Genomic DNA, 26628 nt, shown 5'->3' with positions numbered 1-26628 from the left:
ACCAATCACTATAGATTTTTGGATTCATTGAAAAATTATATTCTTAGACATGATTGGTCCGGATTAGGTCGGCCATTAAAATGAAGTGAGAAACCAATCACTTTGAATTTTTGGACTCATTGATAATTTAAAGCGAATAATAGAAAATTGCTCTGTGAATCGGAACATGCAAATAGACTGCTCTCTGCTCATTGTCAAGGGTAAACACTAAACAGATACCTTAATTAACATTCAACAATGAATCAGGTGTGATTTAAACAGAAAATATCACATTTTATTATTGTGAGACTTCGTGTTAAACATTCTATGAGATAAATATTTTGAATAGTGTTTGTCACCAGCCTTGGCGATAAGCCAAACAGTAACACTGAATTTTTCTTATCAATTTTAATAAATAATAATTAGAAGAAAATACAAAAAAATTGTTTGGCCAATTTTGGTGTTTAAGCATCCGAAGACCAAGTTATTGTTTATTAAGGTCCGCCCAGACGCCACGCTTCAAGAACTCCTGAATATTCAGCAGTGAGGTAACACCGACATCCTTCATAAGTCTAACAATAGATTTTTTCGAGTTAAGGCAAATGCGTGTCATTTAATTACGTCTACACGAGAGATGGTAAATTACAGGGCATTAGTTCGAAATTTTGACAAGCAAGGAGATTCGGTTACATTGTTCAAGCGTGGGTTCGCAATAATTATTTTTTTCTCACACGCACTACTAAGAGGAAATTGAGCGTTTTTGCGAGGAACTTTCTTCATTCTGGTTTCGAGATGTTTTTTTGGTACTTACAGTGTTGACAGATCCATGGTAGATAGTCGAGATTGCAACCTACATCATTCCATAACCACCCGCGTCCACCGTCGAGGACTACGCAGTTTTGTTCACCGTTATAATTGTTTGGTTGGTCTTTTCCCCACGCTGGACGCTGGACCAAGTCGCCTTTAAAACATTAAAACATGTTTGTTTAATGAAAAGTGGCAAAAACTGTAAACAGTTATGTGTTAGTCATAATGTAATTAGGTTCACAATGGAGTATCTTCTTTACGAAACAAGGAATGCGTTATTTGGCAACTTTAACAATAAAATTCCAAGAATGTATTACTCAAAAACGGCAAATATCATGATGATTTAGTCAAATTTCTGTAGAAAACTTTGATCAATCGTTAGTTAGTTATCTGAGCAATATCAATTTTTATTTATTTGATAAAGAAAAAATTGTTTCACCAAACATATGCTAGTTGCTAACTTGTTAAATATGTTATCTGAATACGAGGCTTTTAGTGACGGCCCAAAAAGTGTTAAATTTGGTGTGGTGTGCGCGTTAATTGTTAAAAAAAATAATTAAATTGGGTCACAACCAATAAAAAAAACTTTTTTGAAAGCAGAAAGGATTTTTTGAACCTATAATTATAAGCAGGTGACACATTAATTAGATTTATTTAAAATTATATATTTTTTCGGCTCTGAGACTAAGAACATAGTAGTTTTAATTTTTTTATAATTCAATAAGCTTTGTCAAATATATTTTTTTAACTTAAATTTGTGTTATGACCATGATTTTTATTTTGTCTTTGGTTGCTTAAAGTATGCTAGTTTACCTGTTTAAAATCGTCTGTTTAATTAGAAAGTACATTAATCAATAAATTGAAGATTTAATTTTTTTCGCTTGTGAGAAAATAAAAAAACTCTTATTTGTATTTTTAAATAAATTTGATTATTCCATAAAGAAACCTCTAGCTTTTATTAAAATTTTACAAACCCATTTTGAGTTATCTTTTAAATTAATTTAAAATTTTATTGAACCACGTACGTTTTTATCAAACTATTTTTTATTTTTGTAAAAATGTTATGCTTTTTTATTTATTAATTATTAAATAGATATATTTTATAAAAATTTACGCGTCGGTCTGTTGTACATAACGTTTTAATTGTAGTCAAATAATTCGCGACTAACTTGAAATTTATTTACGAAAATGGCAAATTAATGTAGAATCTTAAATTAAACTTTAGTTCGCTTTCTATAAACCTGCTTTTGTTAATGTTGTTAACTTTAAATTAAGTGGTACTTATTAATTACTTGTTTCGTAAATTTTTTAGTGGAGAGGTGTTCACTAATAGGAGGTGAAAAATTTTAATATAGGTTTTGTTACGTTCTTACAAAAACATCCGTTGCAAAGGGGTGTCCGTTATTTGGAGCTCTCCATTAAGAGAGGTTTTGCTGTATTTTTCTTTTAGTTTGAGAATAAAAATAGGAAGCAAAAATTTTATGGGCCTTCTAATGAAAACCAACAGTCATTTTTAATAAATTTTTTCGTTTTCTCAAAATTATTTGCCATGGAACTGTTTCTAGACGAATTATTTTTTTCTGATTTTTGCAGATATCAGGCCCTTCACTGCAAAAAATTGTGAACCAACAACCTTATAGGTTTTTAATAAATTTTTTGGTTTTCTTCAATAAAACTTGCGTTGTTCTTTTGTTCTTTTGTTGAAGAATTATTTTTGGATTTTTCCAGAAACCAGAAAACAAAGCTTATCAAAAAGGCGTTTAATTGCAAAAAATATGGAACTTGTTAAAAAACTTACTTTCTTTAGACGAATTTAATTAATTTTTTGGTTTTCTCAAAATATAATTTGGCAATGGCTCGTTTTTAACGAATTGTTATTTGGCAAATCATAGATAAAATTTTCTTAATTTTTGCAACAAACAAAGCTAATTAAAAGGGCCTTATTTTATTGGCATTTATTGCCATTTTCTCGACGAATTGTTTTTTACCGAATCGTACGTATTTTTTTTATGATTTTTACAGAAAGGAAAGCTTAAATTAAAAAAGCTTTTTTATAAAAAAAAACAGTGAAATCCAAACGATAATTAAAAAACTTTCTTTTTCAAGTTATTTCAGAATCAACTAGAAGATTTATTATTTTTTCATTTGATTACCTACTATTTTCTTCTTAGATAACCCATTAATAATTTACCTCGACCTGAGAATTAAAATAGTCTAGGCTTATTTGAGGTTCAATTTGATTCATTCTGTTGGTATATTTCCACAAATTTGCGTTTGAATAACAAATTCTTGGACAAATTTTTATAAAAAAAAATCTGAAAGGTTTCAATTTTTTAAACTAATTCAACCTTCAAGCATTCCATTCAGTTAAAAGTATTTTTTTTTTATTTCAAATCACAACCGCTGCTTGATTTTGTGGTTTTTTAAAATCACGTTTTTTGCTTATACAGCGTGCTCAAAAACTGGCGTACCAACTCAATGGTGTGTGGTAGAGAAGTGGTTACATATAATGGTAAAAATAGTAAAAAAATTCTTTGTATTAAAGTTATTGATAAACAACTAATTTTAGGTAAATGATATGTGGCAACGTTGTCTAACAGTTATGATCGCAATAGAATTTGAGCAATAATAAAAATAAATTATTTTTGAAACGGTTTCCTAGGAAATAATTCCCAGTGTTGGCACATCTACACATTGTGATTTTTTGGATAAATTTTAATTTTTGTAAATTAAAAAAACTGCTATAATCTGATAGTAAATTTTAAAATAATTATTCATCGTTTTGTTACGGAACGATTATCTGATATGAAACATAAGAATATAAAAAAATAATGAAAACTAAAGAAGTTAACACAATAAGTTTATAGCTCCAGATTGTTTAAAATATAACTTTAGAAATTTTTTCTACATTTTTCCCGTAATCTACACTTGCTTCTTAATAACGTACCACTGGGTTGTTGCGCCAGTTTTTGAGCACCCTGTATTACTTTACACAATTACAATAAAAAAAATTAAGTGCAACATCAATTTTTCTTTTCTTAAAAAACGAAGTAAAAGGTTTTTCTTATTTTTTAAAATTACTTATTTAAAAATAGTGTTAAATCAAGTGCAAAAATAAAACTAAGTTATGGCTTGAGGGTAAAATTTTTATTCTTTTTCTTAAACTCGAAGTTGGGAAACATTAAACTTCGAGTCTTTAAAGTCCATTCACTCGATGTTTGTAGCACGCGGCATTAAAAAGAATCGAAAAAGTGAAACACTTCGTAAGAGGTCAATCCGTGATTCACTTTCCCATCACCGAATCAACAAAACGAGCAAATGATTAGAAAAAAGCTATAATCAGGTAAAATTTAATCATGCGAAAGTTCAGATCATTTTATTGCAAAATCTCGCGATTTCTACCGACTAGTCCTTGATTTATATTCAGACCATTTGATTTTTATTGGATTTCGATTTTTTCGAACATTTGACCAACAATAGCACATTATTTACATTTTCACCGCATTCAATAACCACAGCACAGCCTTGAAAAGTGAATAATTTTCTATTGAGAACCCCGTCTGATTCCCACAACAATTATCCTAACGGATCGGCTCACCATTAACCCATTTCCAGACCCTCGACGTGATTCCTGGCTCTTTTTGGGCACCGATCCAAACCAGTTGTGTCTTCAGCATCGGCTTCCGCCTCTCGAGTTCCGCATAAAGAAACGTCGTTGCAGCTGCACTCATGCCGTGCACCAGGTCCCCGTTATGGCTCCTGCAGTAATTGCGCGCTTCCTGGAACGACCCTCCGCGGCTAACCCCGAACTCGTAGCAAGTGCGGGCAAAAGACGCCAACTGGACGTCTTCAGGGGCCCCCCTCGGGGCGCAGCGATCCACGGAAAACTCTGAAATTCGACAAAAAAAAAACACTGAAGCACCAGTGCAGAAAATGACGTTGGAATTGATTTCAATTTAGCGTCTTTGTAACGGTGTTTCCCAACAGTAATAGTGGGAACCAAACGCTGCTAAGTTTTTAACAATGGGATATTAGACTAATTAAAATTCTGATAATGAAATTAAGTTGAAAGCGAAAGCTTGAAAGTGATAATGGATTTGGAACCAAACAACAGATGGTTTCGATAAATCGGACGCAACAAAATAATAATAATAACCTTCTCCTTGCGAAATTTCCGGCAATTTCAAGCAAGTTTTTGATGAGTAATTATCGGATTTAGCACCTCACAATGCATAAATAAACCCTAGATAAAATCACACTCTGCGATAAGTTAATGGATACCTACTAGTAAACTGCCAGGAAAATAATAATGATTTTTTAATTAAAATATTGTCAAAATTGTGAATGCTAAGTGGTAATGTATTTTTTATATAGATATTTATAAAACACTATACATACCTAGGTATTTATCTCCCAACTGCTAAGCTAAATACAGTGGAAACTGTATAAGTCAAACCTCTAAGTATTTCGAAAATTTGATAAGTCCAATGGATTGGCTGGTCTCTAGCATTTACTAATAGAAATCAAAGTGGCTTAAAAATGAACAATGAGTTCCTAAATTGTGGACAAAATTTTTCAAACATTTGTGTTTTAAGCTGAAAAAGTGTTAAAATGGTTTGAAAAAAGGAAACATTGTTTTTTTTGACTCAATTTAATATTTCCGCGAAATAGGTGAGTTTCTGACAGAAAAATGCTATGAAACTTTATAGAAGTTAAAAATAGTACAAGAGTGAACTTAATTTAGTAGTTTTTGTGCAAAAATGCATAATATGAAAGCAAAAAACGATGCAAATTTGGCGATAGTTTGTATGTATTATTTTTTATAATAAATACACAAATTTAGTGATTTTTTGGGAGATATATGATAAAATTCGGCAATTACTTCGAGTTTCTGAGTCAAAAACGCACTGAAGACGATAAAAAATAGTAAAACAATGACATTTTAAAATTGGGGTTTTTGAACTTAATTTTTTCAGAATTTTTTGAAATACGGGAATTAAAACAAAAATACTTCACAAGCTTGGAAAATTTCAGAAATTGTCCTCTTTGCTTTAATTTGCTTTTTGATAAAATTGAGAAAAGTGCTAAAACTCTTGAAGATAATTAAAAATCTTTTAATAATAATTAAAACAATTGTAATTTGTAATGTTAAGCAAATAATGATAACTTGCGAGGACTTGGTAGCCCAGTGGTAAAAGCTACACTTTTAAAGTGGGAAATCTGGGGTTAATCGCGGATAATATCAGACTTTTTTTATAAAAAAAGTGGAAACAAGTAAATAACATAAACGTAAATCTGACAAAAAGAAAAAATAATGCAGCTAAAGGTACATAAGGTCCACAACTTCAATCAACATGATTATCGAGTAAATATAACAAACAGGACGTAAACGTAAAAGCGTAAGATAACTTAAAACGTTAACGAAAATCCGTTTTATTTTTATTTTTTTTTATAACAAAAATTAGGAGCCAAATGTCTTGACTATTCCATTTCGAAAAAGAACTCAATTGAACTGAAAAAAATCTTTTATTTTTTAAATAGTTGCAATACAAGATATTAGCAAATTTTGGTCTTTTTATAATATTTTACAAAATATTTTTTTTTAACTTAAACATGTAATATACCGCAAATTTATGTTTAAGCATTTATGTGTTTTGTGAATTTAATCGATTTTCTCTGATTTGTTAGTTTTACAATTGTCAAATAAAACAAATATGAGTAAACAAAACTTTTTTTTGTGTTTTCTTTTATTATCTTTTTTTGTTTGTTCGACTTATAGGTTCCACTAATAGGTTCCACAGAATTTGATATACTAGACATAAACTAAAAACAATTTTTCTTCTGAAGATACGATTAAATAGAATGGAGAAGGTCATTTTTAAAATTTTTCAATAAAAGTTTCGAAAATGTATGAGGTGACTAACCGTTCTGGTTCTGATTAACCAAGAAAAGTTTAGATATTTATCGTTTTGTCCTGAGGTTTTATGTTCATGTCTTGATTTATCCCGCTTTTTATACAGACAGACCCAAATGTTCCGATTTTAAGATTTTTAAGAAGACTAAAATTTGTTTGATATGAAATTTTCCGAAATTCTCGAATTAATAAATTAATAAAAATTCCTAAGTTTTCAGATAACGAGAAAAACTTTATTGTTCTTTTATTTTTCGACACTTTTTTTGGTCAAAAGCGGTCAAATTTTCAAGAATTTTTGCTTCGAATAGAAAAAGTCTCGACCAGAAACTCACACCTAACTCAGGATGTCAAAAATAGTGTAATTTGGATAGACTGCTATAAGAATTATGTAAAAAGCAGAAATTGTGTTGTTCAGAGGTAGATTAGGTAGATATATATTTAGCGGTTACGAAAATATCAACAAGCTTTTCTTTATGCATGTTTTATGTCAATATTTTACACTTTGTATTTTTGTTATTACTAATGTTCTGATTTTGAATTTATTAAAGTTGGTCACTTTGCAAATTAAAAAAAGATAACATATTGAAACGCCTAAGAGTACAAAAATAAAAGTGACTAACTATTTTCGCTGTGACAATTTAAACAATTTAAAAAAACAAAAAAAAATTATTCATATGAATATAAAATTAATACAAACTAATTATCAAACAATGACCGACTCGTTTGCAAAAAAGAATGCAATGTGACAATAATAAATAAGAATTCTGCAAAATGTTGTACGAAAAGTATGAGTTTTATAAAGTGGTAAAAAACATAAATATTTCTAAATATGTAAATAAATAACGTTTAGTAGTACTTACTGTTTTCACATAGCGTTTATAATTTTTACGTAGCGTTTACGATTTTTACTTATCACTTATTATTTTTACCTAGAAGTTATTTTTTTCACCTAGAGTTTATTATTATCACCTAGAGTTTATTAAATTACCTAGAGTTTACGATTTATACTTAGAATGTGTATTTAGTTAGCATTTAATGAAATTATGTAGCGTTTATTTTTTTCTTAAGTTAATTAAGAGAATTACGAACCGTCCGTTGTGAAAACCTCCACTTCGCAGAGCGACAACGACCCTTCGACTCCCACCAGCTGCAGGAAAACGTATTGTCCTGTTAAAACTCGTGCACAGGTGAATGTCTTCGTTACGCCTTCGTCTGGAAAAAATGCTCATTTTGCAGCTGATGCATAAACAAATAAATAAGGATCCACAACCGGAATAATTTGCTTTCATAACTTTTGTCACAACTTTCATTTTTACAAGAAGTATCGTTTCTAATTTCCAATTTTTACGCTTATTGGTTTCATCCTTCCTGAAATTGCTGAAAGAGGAAAGAAACTTAATATCCCGCGATTGGGTTTTTTAAAGATTTTCTCCGTGAACTAGTTTTAATTGAAAATTGATACGTGACAAGTGTCTTTAATTAACAATAATTAACAACATCTTTGAGCAATTAGTTGGATTAACCTTCACGCCGGGAAAAGTTTCACGCTTTTTACGACCAGCACGCTCCAACAGGTGGTTTTTCGCGCAAAAATAAAATCATTTCTTAAACATCTGTAGAAAAAATAATAGATTTTTTAAGCCGACAAATCGATTATTTACGTTCTGAAATAATTAAGGCAAGACAAAATTTTACAGTCGTTAGGCAAGAAGTTGAAAGTCGTAGCGTGTGAGGCTCATTTAAATTCGTTTAATTACTTCACTTTTATTATTACTCACTCGCACTTTCATATGCCTTTCAGGACAATACCACCAAAAAGTAGAAACCTCCGATCAGGCAAATCATTGCGGTTGCTTAACCCGTGTGAAAACAGCGCCTTCAGAGTGGATTTTCGCACGAAAAGTGCGAAAATTGAAGAAACAAGCCGTTTCAAAACATGCTAATTAGATTTCTAGCCGTAAAAACATCTAGGTTAGTCGATGAAGAAATTTCCCACAGGAAAAATATCGCTTATCAATACCTATTGTTCCCGGAAACCAGGCGCAGAGAGGGTTCCGCTGCAGGTCAGTGCTGCTGTTTCCGACCCGGATCTCCAGGTCCTGGAGGGGCTGGTGGCCGCAGCAGCCCCTGGTGGTCACCCGCACCACCTTCACGGGGTAGGGCTGGAGGAGGTCGACGTGCCACCAGGGGCTGGCCTCCTTCTGGGTCTCGGAGCAGCGTTTTCCGTCGTGTTCGGTGCTTTTTTCGCCGTCGTTGGCGTTCAGGGCGCTGCCCCCGCGAACGGTGGTTGATTGGTTGGCGGGTTTGCGGTAAGCGATGTTGGTGCCTGGAAAGGTAATATCGGGAAAAATCTTAAATAATTATCCTAAGTTAAAGGCCACGTGATTGGATGAGTGGCCTTCAGAGAATAAATAAATTCAAGTCGATTATTATAACTTATGAGCTTCCATGTTTCTCTAAATTGGCTTATTGACACACAATGAACCATAAATCAAATAATAGAAGGAGGAAATTGTAAGTTTTGTTCAGTTATTATTCGGGGCGTTCTTCCAATCAAGGTTCATTTGGTTATTTCAAACTTACATAACTATAATCAACAATCGAATTATGTAATAAATGGTGGACTTAATTTTTTATGCTGTGCTCTTCAGAAATTTGAGAATTTCTAAAATTAAATTAGGTGCTAAAGTGTACCAAAGTGTACTTTTTTCTTAGATTTTTGAGACACTTTTAAAATTGGTCAATTTGAAAAAAGCATTCGAAATTTTTTTTAATTTTCTAAATTACAGCTAAAATATTCTAAAAAAATCAACTATTTTGGTCCAAATCTATATGTAAAATGATCTCGGGAATCGATTGGCGTCAAGCGAATGGCAAAATTTGTAATAGTTACAATAATAGTTACCTACAATAATATTATTTTTGCTTTTGGTAGCGATTTCCTGGAAAATTAATAATCGTAGGGCAATGATCTTTTTAAAAAAGATAGAAAAGTGAAAGAGCTTTCCAACGATGACAAACACAATGGGGTTACGGCAAATAGTTCCGGAATTATTACGCGACAAATGCTCCGAGTACCGGAAATCCGCCAAAATTCCGACAAAAATCGGATCTATTCAAGTTTTTAAATCAAATTTATTGACGATTTTTTGCAATTTTAAAAACTCTAGAAGATTCTAAAGACCCAGAAGAGTTTATAAAACTTTGTTACGATTTAAAAAAATACGATTTTTTAAGAGTGAATTGACCAATATTATACCTTTAGGTAAGATTAAAAAAAATATATTGTAAAAACTAGGAGATATACGTAAAATACAGTATACACTGAGGTTTTTATTTTACTGGACATAGCATAACACACATAACACTATTAATCCTATGTTCAGTTAAAAAAAATATATATCAATGCATTACTAGAGTTCTTAAATCTTCTGTATTATAGGGTAAAGAATTTGTTTTGGTGAACATTGTATAACACACAACACTATTAATTGTATTAGCCTATGTTCAGTATTCAAAAATCTGTCAGCGCATTATTAACATTTCCATAAAAACGCCCTTGTTCAACAAAATAATTTTTTTTTGAATACTGGGTGTCCGTTTTTCGAGCTCCACCATAGGAATCTCAGTTATTGTAAGAGTTACGAGATCGGTTAAATTAGGGCAAAGTTGCGTATGAACAATTATCTGAAAAAAAATTTGATGTCATTTTTTGAATTTGTCATTTTTCATTTTATTTTTTTAAGCGAAAACTAATTTGAGATTTTTTTAAGTAGGATGCACTTCAGACAGTTTTTTACAAAAAATCTAAATCTGTCATTGCTTTTTACAAGGCATTCTTGATGTCAGAGTTACAACACTCAACTTTGTTTTTCCTTATAACTGGAGCTGGAAAAACGTACACTTTGTATAGATACATATTTTCAACTCTGATGTTCATAATCATCAAAAACACATATAAAACATTGATCTAATTTAAGATACCAATAATTATTTGCTGTCAAATTAAACGAATCGGTTTGAAGTCAATTTGAATATTTTTTAAAGTAATTTGGTATTCTTTACCTGTTACTGTTGCCCGATGATTAAAAATTTCACAAAAATAATTTTTTACGTAAATAATTTTGCAAGATTTAATTGGCATTTTGAGATTATTGACAGACAGCATATGAAAAAATTCGTTGATTGAATAATGGGGTAATAATGGGAGTCTATGTTTAGAGTTAAAAATGTCTTTGTAGAATCTGTTGGAACGAACCGGTATGCTCTAGGATTTTAAATAATTTTTTTTTTTTTGTAAAAGGGTTGATAAATAGAGCCCATCTTTTTTGGTGGTATAAAATTTAATAACATTTTAAGTTATGCTATTGTACTTGGTGCTTTTAGGGTTCACAAACTGTGAAACCAAGAAAGAAAACAAAGCAGTTTGTTCATGAAAAAATAACGGGTCAGTGAATGATCCTAAAAATATTTTAAATTTTACGTTTTTTTAATGTTTCAAGTTTTGCTTATCAATTTTATTATCTTTTTGAGATAGATTTAAAATATCTACTAAAAAATGTTATTATTTTTTAAATTTGTTAGTTTATTAGACTCAATATTGATATATGAATAATATAAATACATTTTACAAATTCACTTAAAAAATTAGGGGCAGGGTAAATGGGATTTCGATTGACTTATTAATGAAATATATTCTTTAAAAATTCACTTTGGCTTAGGATTTGACCAGCAATATATTCTGAAAATAAAATTTCCATCAGCTTTTTCTAACATTAGATAGTCGATTAAATAATCTTTTTTCTATTGCAGTAGAAAAAGAAATAATAGACAAGGTAAGTTTTTATTTTTGAATTTACAGACCCCGGCGGCTGTGTAAAGCACGTGGGGTAGATTTACTATTAAATTATGTATTGTTTTTTTATTTAAATAAATATATACTTATTTAAAATTGTAGTATGTATTTGCAAATAAAAGTGAATCTTAAAAACGTACTCATTATGTAAATATCATATGGTCATTAGAATTTGTAATTAGCGTAGACGGTTTTGCGTCTTTATTGTGATTGAAAAACTACTACAAACTGAGAGAAAAAATGTGTTCTAATTAAATATTACCGTTCAAAATATAATTATTTGTGCTCCCAGTTCGGTTAATTAACACAATCAGCCTTTTCATCCAAATAAAAAAACCTAATAAAGCCTACTCTAATTAAGTAATTATAAATTCATATGGTCACATGACACGACAAATGTATCGAAAATAAAAAAAAATGATACGATTTGTTTCACTTTTATACAGTATATTTAAAAATATGCTCTCAGTCTTCCATATAGGTATTTTACATATTAGTAATTTCTACCCGCTTATTGGGCGACTGCTAAAATTCTTCACGTTGTTTTTTTTTTTTATTAGGATTATTTCATACAGAATCCGCCTCTGTTATGTAACAACAGAAACAAGACTGTACAATGACTCGCCATATCTCGGATCATTGTTCTCTATTTAAATTTATTAAATAGCTTCGCGCTTCCGGTACCTACGTTTTTCCTCCCGTTTGTATGAAAACTTACCACAAAACGGCAACTCGCCGATCCATTTTCCAGCCGGCGAACACGAAGTTTCCGTGTTACCAAACGTCTCATATCCCTCATCGCACTGGTATTTGGCCACGGTTCCCGGAGCGAGTCCGGGAGAGCTCAGGGAGACCCTGGCGTTCAAGGGAATGGCAGGATGCCCACATTTGATTTCTGTAACAACACGACGAACGGTTACTTTACATATCGTAAACACGTGTCGTAGTGAGAATTATCCGTGACAGTTTTAAAAATGCAAAAGCTCGGCTTCGTTACTGTTATCTATCTAACTGTAGCGGCGATTAAAATTCAGCAAAAACGTGTCCAAGATATTATATGCTGCTCTAGATTTTATTAATATACGGGGGCAATTTGAACAGTGTGTTGCGCCATAATCAGGAAACAAAAGAAATACTAATAATACTTAATAGATTATAATATGAAGCAACTGGCAATAAGGCTAGAAAGTTCCAAGAATGTGATTTTCTGTCGGTATTGCATTGTTTTCACTGTGTGAAATTATTATTTCTGCTCACTGTCTCAGCGCAACATTTTCAATACACAAAAACGAATTTATCGCAGAGAAAGTATTGAAAAAATCTAATTATTGCGGGAAGAAAGTTAGTGTGTGAGACGAGATGCACGCTAAGTGCAGCTAATTATCCAAAACAAAGAGTTTCAGTCGCGGATTCAAGCCAATTTTCTTCTTTTGTTGTGATAATTTCTCCCGATGCTGGAATTGTCCTTGAGATTTGAATAACAAGAAGCGATCACAGATCACATCCATCAGGCGTTTGGTTCGAAGGATGACGAAAATTGTGGGTGTTTATGGGTCACTAAACGGAAAATGTTGGTAATACAATGTACTTGGCCAAATTAGTGTCATTGCTTATGTAGATCACGTCTGTACTAGATACAGAAATGACACACGTTTTCTGGACTGGTTTTCTGATTTTGAAAAAGTTATTGTAATTAACAAAATGTAGCGGTTAGCACGGTTCTGTTTCAATCAAGTGGAAATAAATTGTGGTGACACAGTTATTATTTTGTATTGTTTGTTGGCCCAAAATCGAGGAAATTTCTGCCAGGAATTTACGATTAATTAAGATGCAACCGCAAGCCTTGACTTTTAAGTCAATTAAAAGTGTATTATTGAATAAATCCAATCGCAATCTTGTCGTTTGTCAAGTACGCTCGATCTATAATTATCTGCATAACTGTTAGTAATTAATCGTAGTTTATAAAATTGTTGGACGTTTTCAAGAGCAAGGTGAGACGAACAACTCCATTAAATAATTTTCTCTAGCGGTAAATATTAAAATAAATGGCCACCGAATCCCACATCCTGGACCGATTAGTTAGCATTTTTGGAATAATTCAATTTGGAAGCGCAAAAAACGGAAAAGAAATTAAATCATCGGATGATTGTTGAAAACTGGTGAGAGCAGTCAAAATTGATTTGTTTACAGATTTTCGATGCGGTTTTTTCACTTCCTTCTCGGGTTTTTGGCTCAATTATCTTTGCTGCTTCCTTATAAAGTTACTTTCTGTACTCATAGTGACATTCAATTTTTGGTAAGGTGAATGGTGACCACGGCTTAGGTCTTAGCTACAAGGTGATCTGGTTATAGCATATAAGAGACGGTTCTACGGTGCACCTCGAGGGTCACGCTCGGCTGCAAACTGCTTTCTACACCTACAAAACAAGTGGATTTTCTTGCACGCAATATTTTCGCAGTCTCCGCAAATTTTGCCCCGCGAAAAGCTTTCAAAATGAGCTTTAAGGCGCCATTTAACTTAGTTCTAAAAACATTTAGGTAACTTGCAATTAAAAAAACTGCTTTTATTAGTAAAATACCTCTAGCTTTTTGAGGTTGGTAATGAACCATTTATCTTAATTCCAGGAAATGGGTAGAGGTTGGTAAAATGTCTTTACGTCTTTACACTCGGAAAATTATGTTTTTTTTGTTATTACTACATTTGTAACTGTAAAAAAGTACGGTATATGCAACTCTTAAATGCGTTATAAATAAGAAAACAATAAGGTAGTTAATATTGTCATTAGAAGAAGTAGAATTTACTACCACAGTCAGTTCAACTCTTTTTTCTTGTATAGATTTTATGATTCAAGTAAATACAGTGAAATTTCCTTTAACGGACATCTCCAAATAACGGACATCTCTTCACAACGAACAATTTTGTAGGAAAGTAACAAAATCTATATTAAAATTTCCACCTCTCATTAGCGGACACCTTAAAGGACAATTAGAGATTTCCTACCTGTGTCCGCTATTAATTGGTTTTACTGTAGTAAAATGAACTGCAATTTAGGTGTAAAAGTGTAAATATTATATTTCAACTTAATCTGTTATGCTGTATATTCACTTATGTGAAAACTGGAATCTTCAAGAATTCTTTCCGCATTTAAGCAGGATAAGTATTTTTTTATTATTGGAACTTTTTGAATCGTTGATGTTATTAGAAAATAGTAGTTTAGATATTGTTTTAACAGATAGAAGTAGAAACCTGAAACAAATTCACTATTCTGCTGATGAAAACGCCATCAAACAGTTAGTACTGTTAGTAGTACCATAATTTTTTCTTTTAAATAAAAAAAATTTTACATTAAAAAACCTTGTAACATGGTTTTTTGCAAATTATTTTGTTTGTTATCTTAATAAGTGACAATATGTATGTACGGTTGGTTTTTCTAAATTTTATTGAGTATATTAGCTGTTTCAAAACTATAAAAACGTCAACGTCGCATTTTCTGTCAAAATTAGCATTATTCATGCACGTCAAAAATTAATAGCTAGCGTAACTTATATTTTTTTGTTGGTACCAATTTCAATTTTTTTTAAACAACGTTTTAAAACACGTTTTCGATAGCAACGTGTTTTTACTATTTTAAAACACGCTTCCCATAGCAATGTGTTTTAAATTAAAATATTCTAACAAAAAAAATTTAATAATGCTTAAAGTTCTCGAATATATAGGTGTGCAACTCGCATGCGCTCGTTGCATAACAACAGTCCTAGAACTTTATTCTTGTGTTTTCGTATTATTAGTAACTTTTAATGAGGAATTATTGATAACTATTTTACAATTTTATTAATCATATTAAAAAAATTATTCGGTAAAATACGACGTTGGCGTTTTTAAAGATTTGAAACAGTTAATATATATCTACGTACTTCATGTGTTTTTAAATAAATTTATAAATGTTGTAATAATAAAGGTCCAAATAATTATTGTAGCTTACTTATAGTATGTTATTTTTTGTATGAATTTTTTATAAACTGTGTATTATAGTACATCTTTTTTAATAAAATAAACTACAGATATTTATAATCAGTTTGTATTATTATTGCCTATCAAGTAGAAGTGTAAAATATACCTATCTAAATTCAATAGTTTAATAGTAACTACCAATCACCTCAACTACTGTAGTGATCTATAATTAAACAAATACATTCTATAACGTTAAATTGTACTAACATCTGTAGTTTGGTAAAAAAAAAAAAATGCGAAACTATTTTGTGGTGGTAAAAATTACTGCACAAAATAATTGAGGTCTATTTCACTACTGTAGTAGTAATAGAAACTTTTTTTCAAATATTAGTTACTATTTTTCTTTCTGAGCGCAAAATGGTGCTCCAATGAACACGGATCCTTTTGGTTTACTTTTTGTTGGAAAGTTAAAAAAATTATAAAACGTGTGCTTTAGTGAACGCTTCTTGACGTCTAATAAAGCCTTTTAGTTGAGTTTTTTAGGTAACATACTAATAATAATTTTATAAAATACTCGTTTTAGCTTACGACGGTTGAAAAAAAACATACTAAATGCTAAACAGGGTTAAAAACTATACTTAAAAGGTAAAATTTGCATTTTGAAGATTGGCAGCAATTAAATTAGGTTGGAGCTTTTAATATAAGTTTTCCAATAAATTACTTAAGTATCACATAATTACAATGTCACTAAAGTAAAAAAAGAAGGAATTGATTAATTAAATATTAGGTGGAGCTGTGGCTGCTAACAATGAAACTGGAAGCTGTTGGAACGAGTTTTTCAATCAATCATAATCAAACAACACTATCTGATCTACTTTCTGAGCAAAAAAATTCCCAAATCAGAATTTGTGAAAAAAAATTAGTGTTTTCTGAATCTTCTCAAACGTGTTTTCAGATCTTAATTTCGTGAAATACGGTTCTAGCTAGATGCCATCAAAGGTTATTATGTTCATCTGTATTATAGTATAACAAAGACTATAAAAATAAGAACAAAAGAATTGGACGCTTTAGTGGCCATTCTCACGTTTAAATCACTGATAAAAACAAGCTGAGATCATTTATTAATCTTGTTTATATCTCTTTGGGAATAGAACGTGACCAAAATTTTAATTCTTAATGAAGCACGATCTTTTAAAACTTATTTTTGCGTATATGATGTGAGGTAGCACTTGAATTTTAGTATCTTGATCGAGTTTTTTTTCGTTTATTTTCACAAAATTGAAAGTCAATGAAGTAGTTAAGAGAACACAATTGATTTAGTTCGCCTATTAATTTACCACTTTCACTGTGATTGAAATGAACAGGTTGCTGTATTTTATGGTCAGAGCCAATAAAAATGGTAACATACATGACTGGCAACTAAACAGCATCTTAGTCGTTTTATTAAGTAACAGTTGCAGTACTGGCTTTGGTTGCATTATCTTGCATTATATAACCCAACAAATATAAATGTTGATTAGTCTCGGCAAATAAATTAATTTTCCTTTCCTTTTTATTGTTCTCAAAACAAGCTGTCATGTTAAAACTAAATCAAGTATTGTCTACGCACGTAAAAAGTTGATTTCCGGATCTGGAAGCTAGCCTTGATCTGTGATATTTTATTAAAAAGTTGAAAAAGCTTCCGGTTCGAAAAGAGGTAACTGAAACGCTCCGCAATAACCATAATTATACCGACAGCTTGATAAAATAACAAATTTCTCAAGCCAGAGCTGCATATCAAATCGAGTTTTTAGCGATACATTTTTCTACGATTTGTACCTAATACCTACTTGGGGATTCAGTTACACTGACCTGGAGAAAGTGGAGAAAGGAATTTAAATAAAATGCCTGACTTGATTAGTGTAAAATATTTTTTCTGGCTTAATTTATCGTTTCCCTCATTGCCCCACTGGTGACTCAACTGCCCAAAATATTTTATTAATGTTTTTTCAGCTAATTAAAAGTTAGAGGTAAGCGATACCTTGGGCATTTAATTGGCAGCAATATTAATTTACAAGTGGGAGGAGAAATATTAAAATTTGTCTAAATGTAAGCATTCCTTTGATGTTAAAGTAAGATAATTATGTAACAAAGCATGTTTGCTAAGGCTAAAACAAAAATGTGAAAGGCAGTGCAACACCGTAAATAAATGTAGCAACAAATTTGTTAGATTTGTTTGTCTGTAATAATTATCAAAGATTACTAATTGGTTTAACATTTTCTAAATAGTTGATGCAAAAAACCAGCAGCAATTTTCAACGTAGCTGACAGAAAATCACGACTGCACTTAACAGTTTTCCAGTCACTGAATAGAATAATGCGTTGATAAATTGTAGATTATTGGCATGTATCTGCTCGTATCTTCACACTAGCGGAATCTACAATGGCACAGTTAGAGTCGCTTTCAGAATTTCTCGAAATAATCATACATCAAACACATTCTCGTTTTTATGGAAAATTATAGATAATTAACACAGTGACTTCTATTTATCCATTGATTGTCATTCTACAACTTAATTAAATCATAAAATGCTCAGGTTTTATGGTGAAAATAAAGCAAAATTGTTTACCAAGAACGCATTTGTTGTTTTTACTTTTTTGCAGAACTGACAGGAATTATTAATGATTGGAATTTACAAAAAGAGAGAGAGGCGGCTTACAGCAAAATTGCTACCTATCCATTTCTTTGAACCGTTATTTGTTATAATTTTTATTCATTTTAAAGTGTTTTGGGACCTTTATTCTGAAACATGTTGGAAAGTTTTTCAAACAACACTTTTGAAAATGATTTTGGTTGCTGGAGAAATTTACGAACCAATTTAGTTGAAATTTATTTTTTGGTCTTTATTTTTTTGAACTTTTTTTGACGCATGTTACGTATAATTTTTGTAAATATTTTTGCATCTATCTATCGCAAACGTCTCATGTTGGAACTCTGCATAGAAATTACTATAATTTAGTTGCAGTTTAAATTTTGTTAAATACAATGTCCATATTTTGTACAAAAGACTTTTTAATATTAAGTATTATTTGTATTTTATTTTAATCTGTTTATGAATTGTTATTAGTGAGATTAATACGTAAAAAAGCACTTCGTTTAAATGAAGTTTGTACTCTTAATTATGTTACAATTTTTTTAAATTCCATGTTTGCACTTCGATTTTCTAAAAAAAACACATTTTTACCAAATAGTTTTTTTTATTTGAAATTCTGTATTTTTTAAAGCGAAATACAGAGTGTATCAGAAAAACGTGTATTAATTTAAACAAATTAAACAATTTTTTATTTGTAATAATTTTTCAATAAAAGTTTTAACAATTTATCTAAAATTTAGAAAAATTTAGAAAAAAAATGAACAATTTGAAAAATTTAAAACAACAATGAAAATTGTTGTTATGAGGACAAATTAATTATTAAACAATGACTGACTCGTTTAACACAAAAAAAAACGGAAAATAATGAATAAGAATTTTGCAAAATGTTATTATTAAAAAAGTTGTTGTAATTGATTATTTTTGTTACTTGGTAAAATTAACACACGTATTTCTGATACACTTGGTATAATATTGCCGTGACAAAATTGGTTTTCTTTACAACAGGAAATTACCAATAAATTAGTCTAAATTTACGTCAGATATAAATCTTATAGGCGTTTGCCCAAGAAAAAATAACTAAATCATAGACTTCCTAAAGGTTTTAAAATCTTATTATATGGTCTACTATAGACTACAAGTCTGTTGGAAATAAATTCTATTATTATTATTATTAGTAAAATGACAGAAAAAAAAATTAACGACAGAATAAAAACAGTAGACGATAAATAAAATAAAACAAAGCACGACATAAAAAAACAGGAGAGTAAAAATTTCATTAATAATGAAATAAAATAAAAAAATATTTGAGTCTATTTTTACAACAGAAAATAGATCAGTTTTTAGATTTGAGGTTAATTTTTTTAGTTTATGTTCAAAGTTAATTCTGTTGTTACTTTGTACTTTTTTGTCGTAAGTTTGTGCTTTTCTTTTATCGTTAAATTATTTTTTTTTTAATTTATACCACTTTGTCCTTTATTATCACTTTTTTGGTGCAATGTACATTTTGTTTTGGAAAGTCTTTACTTGTTGAATATCATTACTATTTTGTCGTGCTATAAGCACATTTTTTCGAGCTGATAACCACACTTTTTTATAGTAATTATTTTTTCTAACAGCAGTTACCCTAAATCTCCTAAATTATACTGTTATGGAATCAAAAGTAAGTTACGTAGGTAATTTTTTTTCAAGAATGAAAAGATTAAATGGAAAACTTCTTTCTTTAGTCAAGTGTTTCTTTCGTACTCAAATAACTTTTATTAATAATTTTTTAACAATGTTTTTAGAACATTAACCTTACGAAGCTTTTATGTTGTGTACTTGAAACAAAGATCAAAGAAGAAATATGAGATCATACTCTGATTTAGTTCCAATATGAAATCAATAAACTTGGCGCCTACTCAAAAATTCGTGGGTGCGACGAGTTTAAACAAAACAGTACAGTTTTTCCTGTAGAACAATGTAAAATATTTTCACCATCCAAGTCGACAAATTAAATTACAAAAGCCAGTGTAATCCTCAAGCATATTTCCTTAAATATATTAAGATATCATCGCCACTTTTCACCTTGAAACCACCAGTCCGAAACATTTTCTAAATTTAGCTTTTTTCAAAAATTTAACCAATCCATGTTTCGTTCCGCACGAAAGCTGAAATTACACAATCAGTTTTACAAAATCCAACTTTTTGACATTTAATCCAGATGGTCTGTGTTTATATTAAACTTTATAACACTGCAAAGACTTTCACTAGACTGTGATCGAGTGCAAACGTGGATTGAAAGTGCATAACAAAATGTACTTCAATATTTTTCCCTTGTGGGTCAATGTGTCGCTTCAATTAAGCACATAAGATAAGTTTGTAGCTAATAGTGAAGACAACACGGCCTCAATTCACAATCAAAACCCACATAAACAGATCGTTTTTCAGGTTTTACAGTGGAGACTTCAACGCTCACACAGGACACGAACTCATTGATTTTTCGCAATTAAGCTTTACCTTGACAGTTCCCGAAGTTGAATAATCCAAACAAGATCAATAACACACTAAATGGAGGCCTTCTTGGCTGACATTTTATTGACCACATTGCTAAATTCGTTCGAACACATTTATAAACCACAATTAACTAATCACTTCACTCGAACATTTCTAGCCAAGAGCCATGCTTTAACCGCCGCGGCCAATACTGGAATGAAAGTTCAGCAGGCGAAGAACACGCTGTTTTGTGCCATTTCAGTTCTTAAGGTAAACTAGACAGGTGATGTGGGGACGATAGTGACGTCGCTTTAAAGAAATAAGAATCAAGCTGTTGATGAGACCAAACGTAGAACGATTAACGGTTCCTTCGTCTGGATAATATTAACGTACTAACAGTTGGAGAGCTGCAGGCCATGGGTCATCGGTAAAAAAGTTAGCGTGTGTACGATAATAGGAAGTCCAGTTTGAGACTGATTCATTAAGTATCACGTTTATCAATTAATTGGACTGAACAAGAGGAAATAAAAATGCGGAGAGCAGATGTTTGAGTGTTTCCAGAGCAGTTTTCATTTCTTGTGGTCATTTAAATATCATTTACCTACATTTGGGTTTCTTGCGAGGAAAATAAATCCTGTTTCACAAACGGTGTTATTAGACTTCTATTTGCTTAATTACAGAAGTATGCCGCATGAGCTTTGTGTTTTCAGGTCTTGAACTAATAAAAATTGCTAATAAAGTAAGAAATAATAGCACACATGCTGAAACCTTCTAAATGATGCAAAAGTGATTAAAAATCACAAGTTTTGATTTTTTTGCTTTGCTTGATGATTAGTTTTTAAAGGTCGTATGCTTTTATTTATTTTTTTATTTAGTGTATTAAGTGTAGAGTTATTTATTTTGATTTAATCCATAATTAATAAAATAACTACAGAAATAAACGTTGACAAATACAAAAATTACAGTATTATTTAGTGACATTTAGCAATGTAATTAAGTAAGTAAAATTAAAAGCCGGTTTACAGATCATATTAATTGCAATTAAATTTTAATCGCGATTAACTTGACATTTGTCAATGCATTTTAAATGGCAACTTAATTCGAATTAGTTTAATTCTGAATTAAATCTTAATTTCGCTTTCTGTAAACCGGCTCTTAGTAATGCAAATAATTGTCGACTTAATCCGATGATATCTGGGTGTATTTTAGCAAATGTCGCACAAAACTCTGACGTAGGATTGTAGTTGGGCTCAGAAAGATATGTTTCATCAAAATTTCTAGCACTTATTTAAGTTAATATTTGAATTTTTTTTAAAACAATCTTTATTGACTGAAGCAAACAGAATATAAAGAATTTGTATCTGTTTCTGTAAGTTTTAAGCTTTTTTGGAAAAGCTCATGCAAGTTATATTTGTCTTGGATCTAAATTCGCATTAATCAAGCCAAACTATCTATAATAATATAACTTTTAAGTTAGTTACTGATTTCTTAGTTTGTTCTTGCAAAATTTTTCAAGAAATTAATTAAAAATAAATATGAGTAAAATGCTTCAAAAATACTAAAGAAAATGGTAGTTATCGACCTATTCTTGATGATTTGTTAGTTTGTTTTAACGAAATATTTCAAAAAACTGAAATTTGTTTTAAGAAGAGATAAAAATTACATTATTTTCTATCCAACTATGTAGATTTTGTTACTATTTAAGAATCTCACTTAAATCGAGTGGAGTAGACAAAATTTAGCAAATTCGATTTATTTGCGTGATTTTGAGAAAATTTTGAGCATACTTCTTAAACTAAATAAGTTTTTGTTTAAAAAACGAACTTAATCTACTAAAAATATCACAGCGAAAAGTGGTGATTTTGGTTACTGGTTGTAACGAAAATTTGAAAAATAATTTCGTTTTTGACTAAGAAACCTGATAAAAACTCTGGAAGAATGAAAACATCTTATTTTTGACTATGTAATATATATATACAATTTTTGGCTTAGAACCGGAGAGTTTTACATAACATAGTTTTTTCACTAACTTATTGGTGATTTTTCCTAAGTTTCAACGACTTCATAAAGTTTATTATTACCTTCTAAATGTTAGAATTTATTTTTTTTTAAAGCTATTGATACTAACACCCTTTATTGCATTTTGATCTAAACTTTTATTAGTCGATTCTGCTTAGTTTTTGAAATAATTAAATTTTTTTTGAAAAAAAAAACATTTAAAAAAAATCATTACGCAAAAATAAAATTTTATAAAAGTAGAACTTTTACCACTTTAAATTAAAAAAGTTTAAACATACATCTTTACCAATTCATTAGCGAATTGCAATTAGGAATGTAGAAAAATTAAGTAGGTACTTTGTTAAAAGTTGAATATATAACTTGAAAGTGTTAAAAGAACACTTTATTTTTTGTTTTTGTTTTTCAAATATTATTAAATTGTTTATTTAAAAACATAAAGTTTTAAATGTCTAAAATTAATAATAATAAGATTATTCATGAACGTTGTAGTTGTTGGAGTTTATACGAGAATTCAGACTATTATTAGCTGAAAATTTTAGTGTTTTTTAATGGATTTTGTGTGCTTTTTTGCTCTTGTAGAGCGTTATTAATTATTACTGAATATGTTATGGGCAGATAAATCTACCTTTAAGTCAACGACATAAACTTTATTGTGATTTATTGAAATGTATATAAGGCAAAAATGAACTTTTCGTGTTAAACATTTTGATGAAAAAGGGCTTTTAATTGTTTATAAAGGGCGTGTTAACGTGTGTTAAGTTTACCACGTAATAAAACATAAAGTACAACTTTTCTATAAGAGCATTTTGCAAAATTCTTATTCATTATTTTTACTATTTTTCTCCTTTCCTGTAACAACTGATTTGCCTTTTGGAAGCCATTCTGAATACTGTAATAAATTTTTAAAGATAAAGTTTGCGAAATCGGGAAATTTTAAAGAATTTTTAAAAATTCATTGAGGTCCCAAGAAGTGTTTGTCCTAACATGTTTTTTTTACAATTGAAGGCCCTATCGAAGGGCTTAATCTTCTGCAAAAATAAAGAAAATTGCAGAATATAAAAGGGGTGAAAAAAATCAGGTTGCATTGCTTGAATATGAGAAAAAAAATGCAGAAATTAAATACATTTAAGTATAAATGTGTAATAGAAACACATTAGAAGTCAGAAGATTTTCCTAGTGTGAACTTGGCTGTAGAAAACGAGAATGGTGGGGTGTCTTCCTGAGGCTACTCGATTGAAATTTAGAAGCGGTGCAGCTAGCGGCACCTATAAGTTAGATTACAAGTGACCGTGGCAGTTTTCTGTACCCGGTTTGCGCCCGCGCTTGATTACGTTCGTATTTGTTTACATAAGTTAATAAACACATGTTAGATCTGTCAAACGCCACGTGCTTCTTGTATACACAAGTGTTTTATGAAAAAATTAGCGGTTGGTTGGGAGCCGGTCATTAGCAACAAGTGGCAAAATCGCCGAAAAGCATGGCGTCTGTTTGAACGGAATCAACAAGTCGCGGGCGCCGCGACGGCAGCGCCGCTATTTACGACGTTGGCCGCGCCACGACGCGTCCCTCCACCATATCCACCTGTTTTCTTTGCACACCTACCATCAAATGCACCTTTGATGGGTCAAAATGTTTGGATTTTGTTTAGTTTTGGCTTGTTTTCGTTGTTGTGTGTAGACGTGCCGCTTTGTTTTCTTTTGTTGAGGTGAGATTTTATTTTTATTTTGAATTTTATTTGATGGTTTGATGGGTCATGGGACGCCCAAGACGCCTGACTTGAGATGGCGTAATGGACGCCCAAACGGCCTCTCAGCCCATTTTGGCCTTATTTTGATTATTTTTGCGAGATTTGTTGCGTTTTTGCTGCTTTTTTGCCCACTTGAGATCGGTTCAAGTGATGAAAGTTAGGTTAGGTTGAGATTTTTTCTCGAAAAGCTACCCTGATGAACACCCTGACGTCATCGACGAATTTACAGTCGTGTTATCAGTTTTGTGATAGCGAATGCATTTGTGATTTATTACCGCGATAATTGTATTTTTAATGTTGGAATTATAGATGAACAACAGGTTGTTGTCACCTTTAATCAACTTATTATGGTTTTATAAAAATACTCCAAACATTAATTTTTATGTTTTTGGAGCCAATAAAACAAAATTTAATGCCGTCGTAAAATCCTCTAATTCATTAATATTTGCAATTTAAAACACGCATTTTCGAAATAATCTTCCCGTCCTTAATATTCCATCATTTTATTTTTTTTTGAGGTAAAAATATGTTGATTAATTTTATCACGCAACAAACGTATTATTTTGCCCTCCAGCCAGCAATTAATTAAATAATTACATTTGTAAATAATTGATCAAGATTTTATCTCGTACATTATAAGTTTCTATTATTTTTTATCGGAGAATTTTTTAGAATAATAATAGTCTTCACATTTGATTTCTGTAGGCCTTGTGTTGGACGCTGAAGCTTTAACTATTCCATCACAGGTGGCGCATGAGTTAACTAAATTGATTTTTTCCCTATTTTGCTTTTATTTTTTAAGTTTTTTACCCTTTTTAACTAATAGATGCAACTTTTTATCAAACTAAATTTGTTATTTGATATTCCGAGCTTTTTTTGCTTAAAAAATTGGAGTTTGCATGTTGCATTAATGGGAAATATATTTTTATGAGTAATAATTTAATGTTTGTTTGATGTTTTAAGTTTATACCTGTGCGTATGTTTATCTAAATCGAAAAAAAATAAACGTAGGAACCTTCCCTTACGTTAATTTAATAAGGAAGAACAACCTTTCCAACACTGGTAAACACTCATTCTTTCCCTGCATAACAACTATTCCTGATTCAAATCTCTAGGTCAGAAAACGAAAACTTTTTTTGAGAATCTAGTTGGTTGAGTTAATTTTATTCTTATCATATTCAGGAATCAAAAAGCGTTTTTTTTTTGCCTAAAAAATATTTGGAGATCAGTGTTTGAAAATCGATAATGGACATTGTAAGATTGAAATTAGTAAGTAGTATAGTGGGGAATTTGTTAAGAATGAAAGAAAAAGTAAATGAAATGAACATTTTTATTTATAACTCAATGCAATGAATATTACGGACCTCTAATAAAACGAGAAATTATAGCAGGGAGCTTTTTCTATAAGTAACAACACAAAAAAACGAAAACATTTTTTTTAACTTTTAATTAATTTACTCTGCACGTTTTATTTAATTAGTAATTTAGGAATTTGCACGGTTTGGAAGCAACGGGAATGCACACTTTGTGTAAGATTTAAAAAATTGCACGTAATGTTCAAAGGGGTCTAGTTTAAATGTTTAAAAGTGTTAAAAAAACTAGCAAAAAAAGTTACAAAATTATGAGAATATTTTTTTGTTGATTACTGTAAGAGTTTAATGAACATAAGTCGTAAGAGGGGAGGGAACTTATTAGGTAGGTATGTAAGTTTATTTCGTTATTTTAGTACCACAGAAAAAGGAAATTAAACTATTAAAAAGCAGTATGTAATTAGTCATTTAATCAAAAGCTAATTAATGTTTATCAAAGGAAATAGATTTTGAGATATTGAATTTTTAATTTACGAGTATCACTATACATGTTTGCAGGATGCTAAATAATATATTCGTAAAGGAAATGGCTATTTTTCATTTTGTTGCATATTTTAGTTACATAATCTACTTGAGATTTGCATTTAACTGCGATTTATTTCTTTTTTAAGAATTTCCACTATAGATTTTAACGTTCAGCCTACTTAATTGTTTTAATTACGTCTTTTCCATATATTTGTGGTATTCTTGTTTCGTTCTTGATATTTATAGTTGTTATGTAAACAAAGATGCGAACATACTTAAGTCTCATATTTTTACTTCCCTGTTTTACAAGGCGCTGGTTTGATTTTTCATTATTTTTGTTTTCAACTTACTCAGAACATAATGACATAAATAGAATAATTTTTTTTCTTGGTAACATTTTAAGTCTTCTTTTTAA

The 26628-nt window shown here is 30.4% G+C and overlaps 2 protein-coding genes across 5 annotated transcripts in view; one reads left to right on the top strand and one right to left on the bottom strand.

The window, feature by feature from the left end:
• The window catches only part of fw (furrowed), a 29403-nt gene extending 8533 nt beyond the window's left edge, over window positions 1–20870 (bottom strand). The window contains exons 1-6 of the mRNA XM_008194049.3: window positions 20637–20870; window positions 12274–12450; window positions 8721–9026; window positions 7790–7912; window positions 4385–4675; window positions 791–940 (exon numbers count right to left, since the gene is read on the bottom strand). Of these exons, the coding sequence (XP_008192271.2) occupies window positions 791–940; window positions 4385–4675; window positions 7790–7912; window positions 8721–9026; window positions 12274–12450; window positions 20637–20724 (1135 nt within the window). The 5' untranslated portion in view covers window positions 20725–20870. The remainder of the gene's footprint in view (window positions 1–790; window positions 941–4384; window positions 4676–7789; window positions 7913–8720; window positions 9027–12273; window positions 12451–20636) is intronic.
• A 3067-nt stretch (window positions 20871–23937) lies between these two features.
• LOC103312699 (protein bric-a-brac 1) overlaps window positions 23938–26628 on the top strand; it is a 234207-nt gene continuing 231516 nt past the window's right edge. For 2 of the 4 annotated variants that reach the window (XM_015978021.2, XM_015978020.2), the window contains exon 1: window positions 23938–24336. The gene's annotated coding sequence lies outside the window, so the exon portion shown is untranslated. The remainder of the gene's footprint in view (window positions 24337–26628) is intronic. The other 2 variants (XM_015978022.2, XM_008194059.3) reach the window with 1 other exon arrangement.

This window comes from Tribolium castaneum, chromosome 1 (assembly GCF_031307605.1).
Source record: "Tribolium castaneum strain GA2 chromosome 1, icTriCast1.1, whole genome shotgun sequence".
Taxonomy (NCBI): domain Eukaryota; kingdom Metazoa; phylum Arthropoda; class Insecta; order Coleoptera; family Tenebrionidae; genus Tribolium; species Tribolium castaneum.
This window is presented reverse-complemented; position numbering and strand designations above follow the sequence as displayed.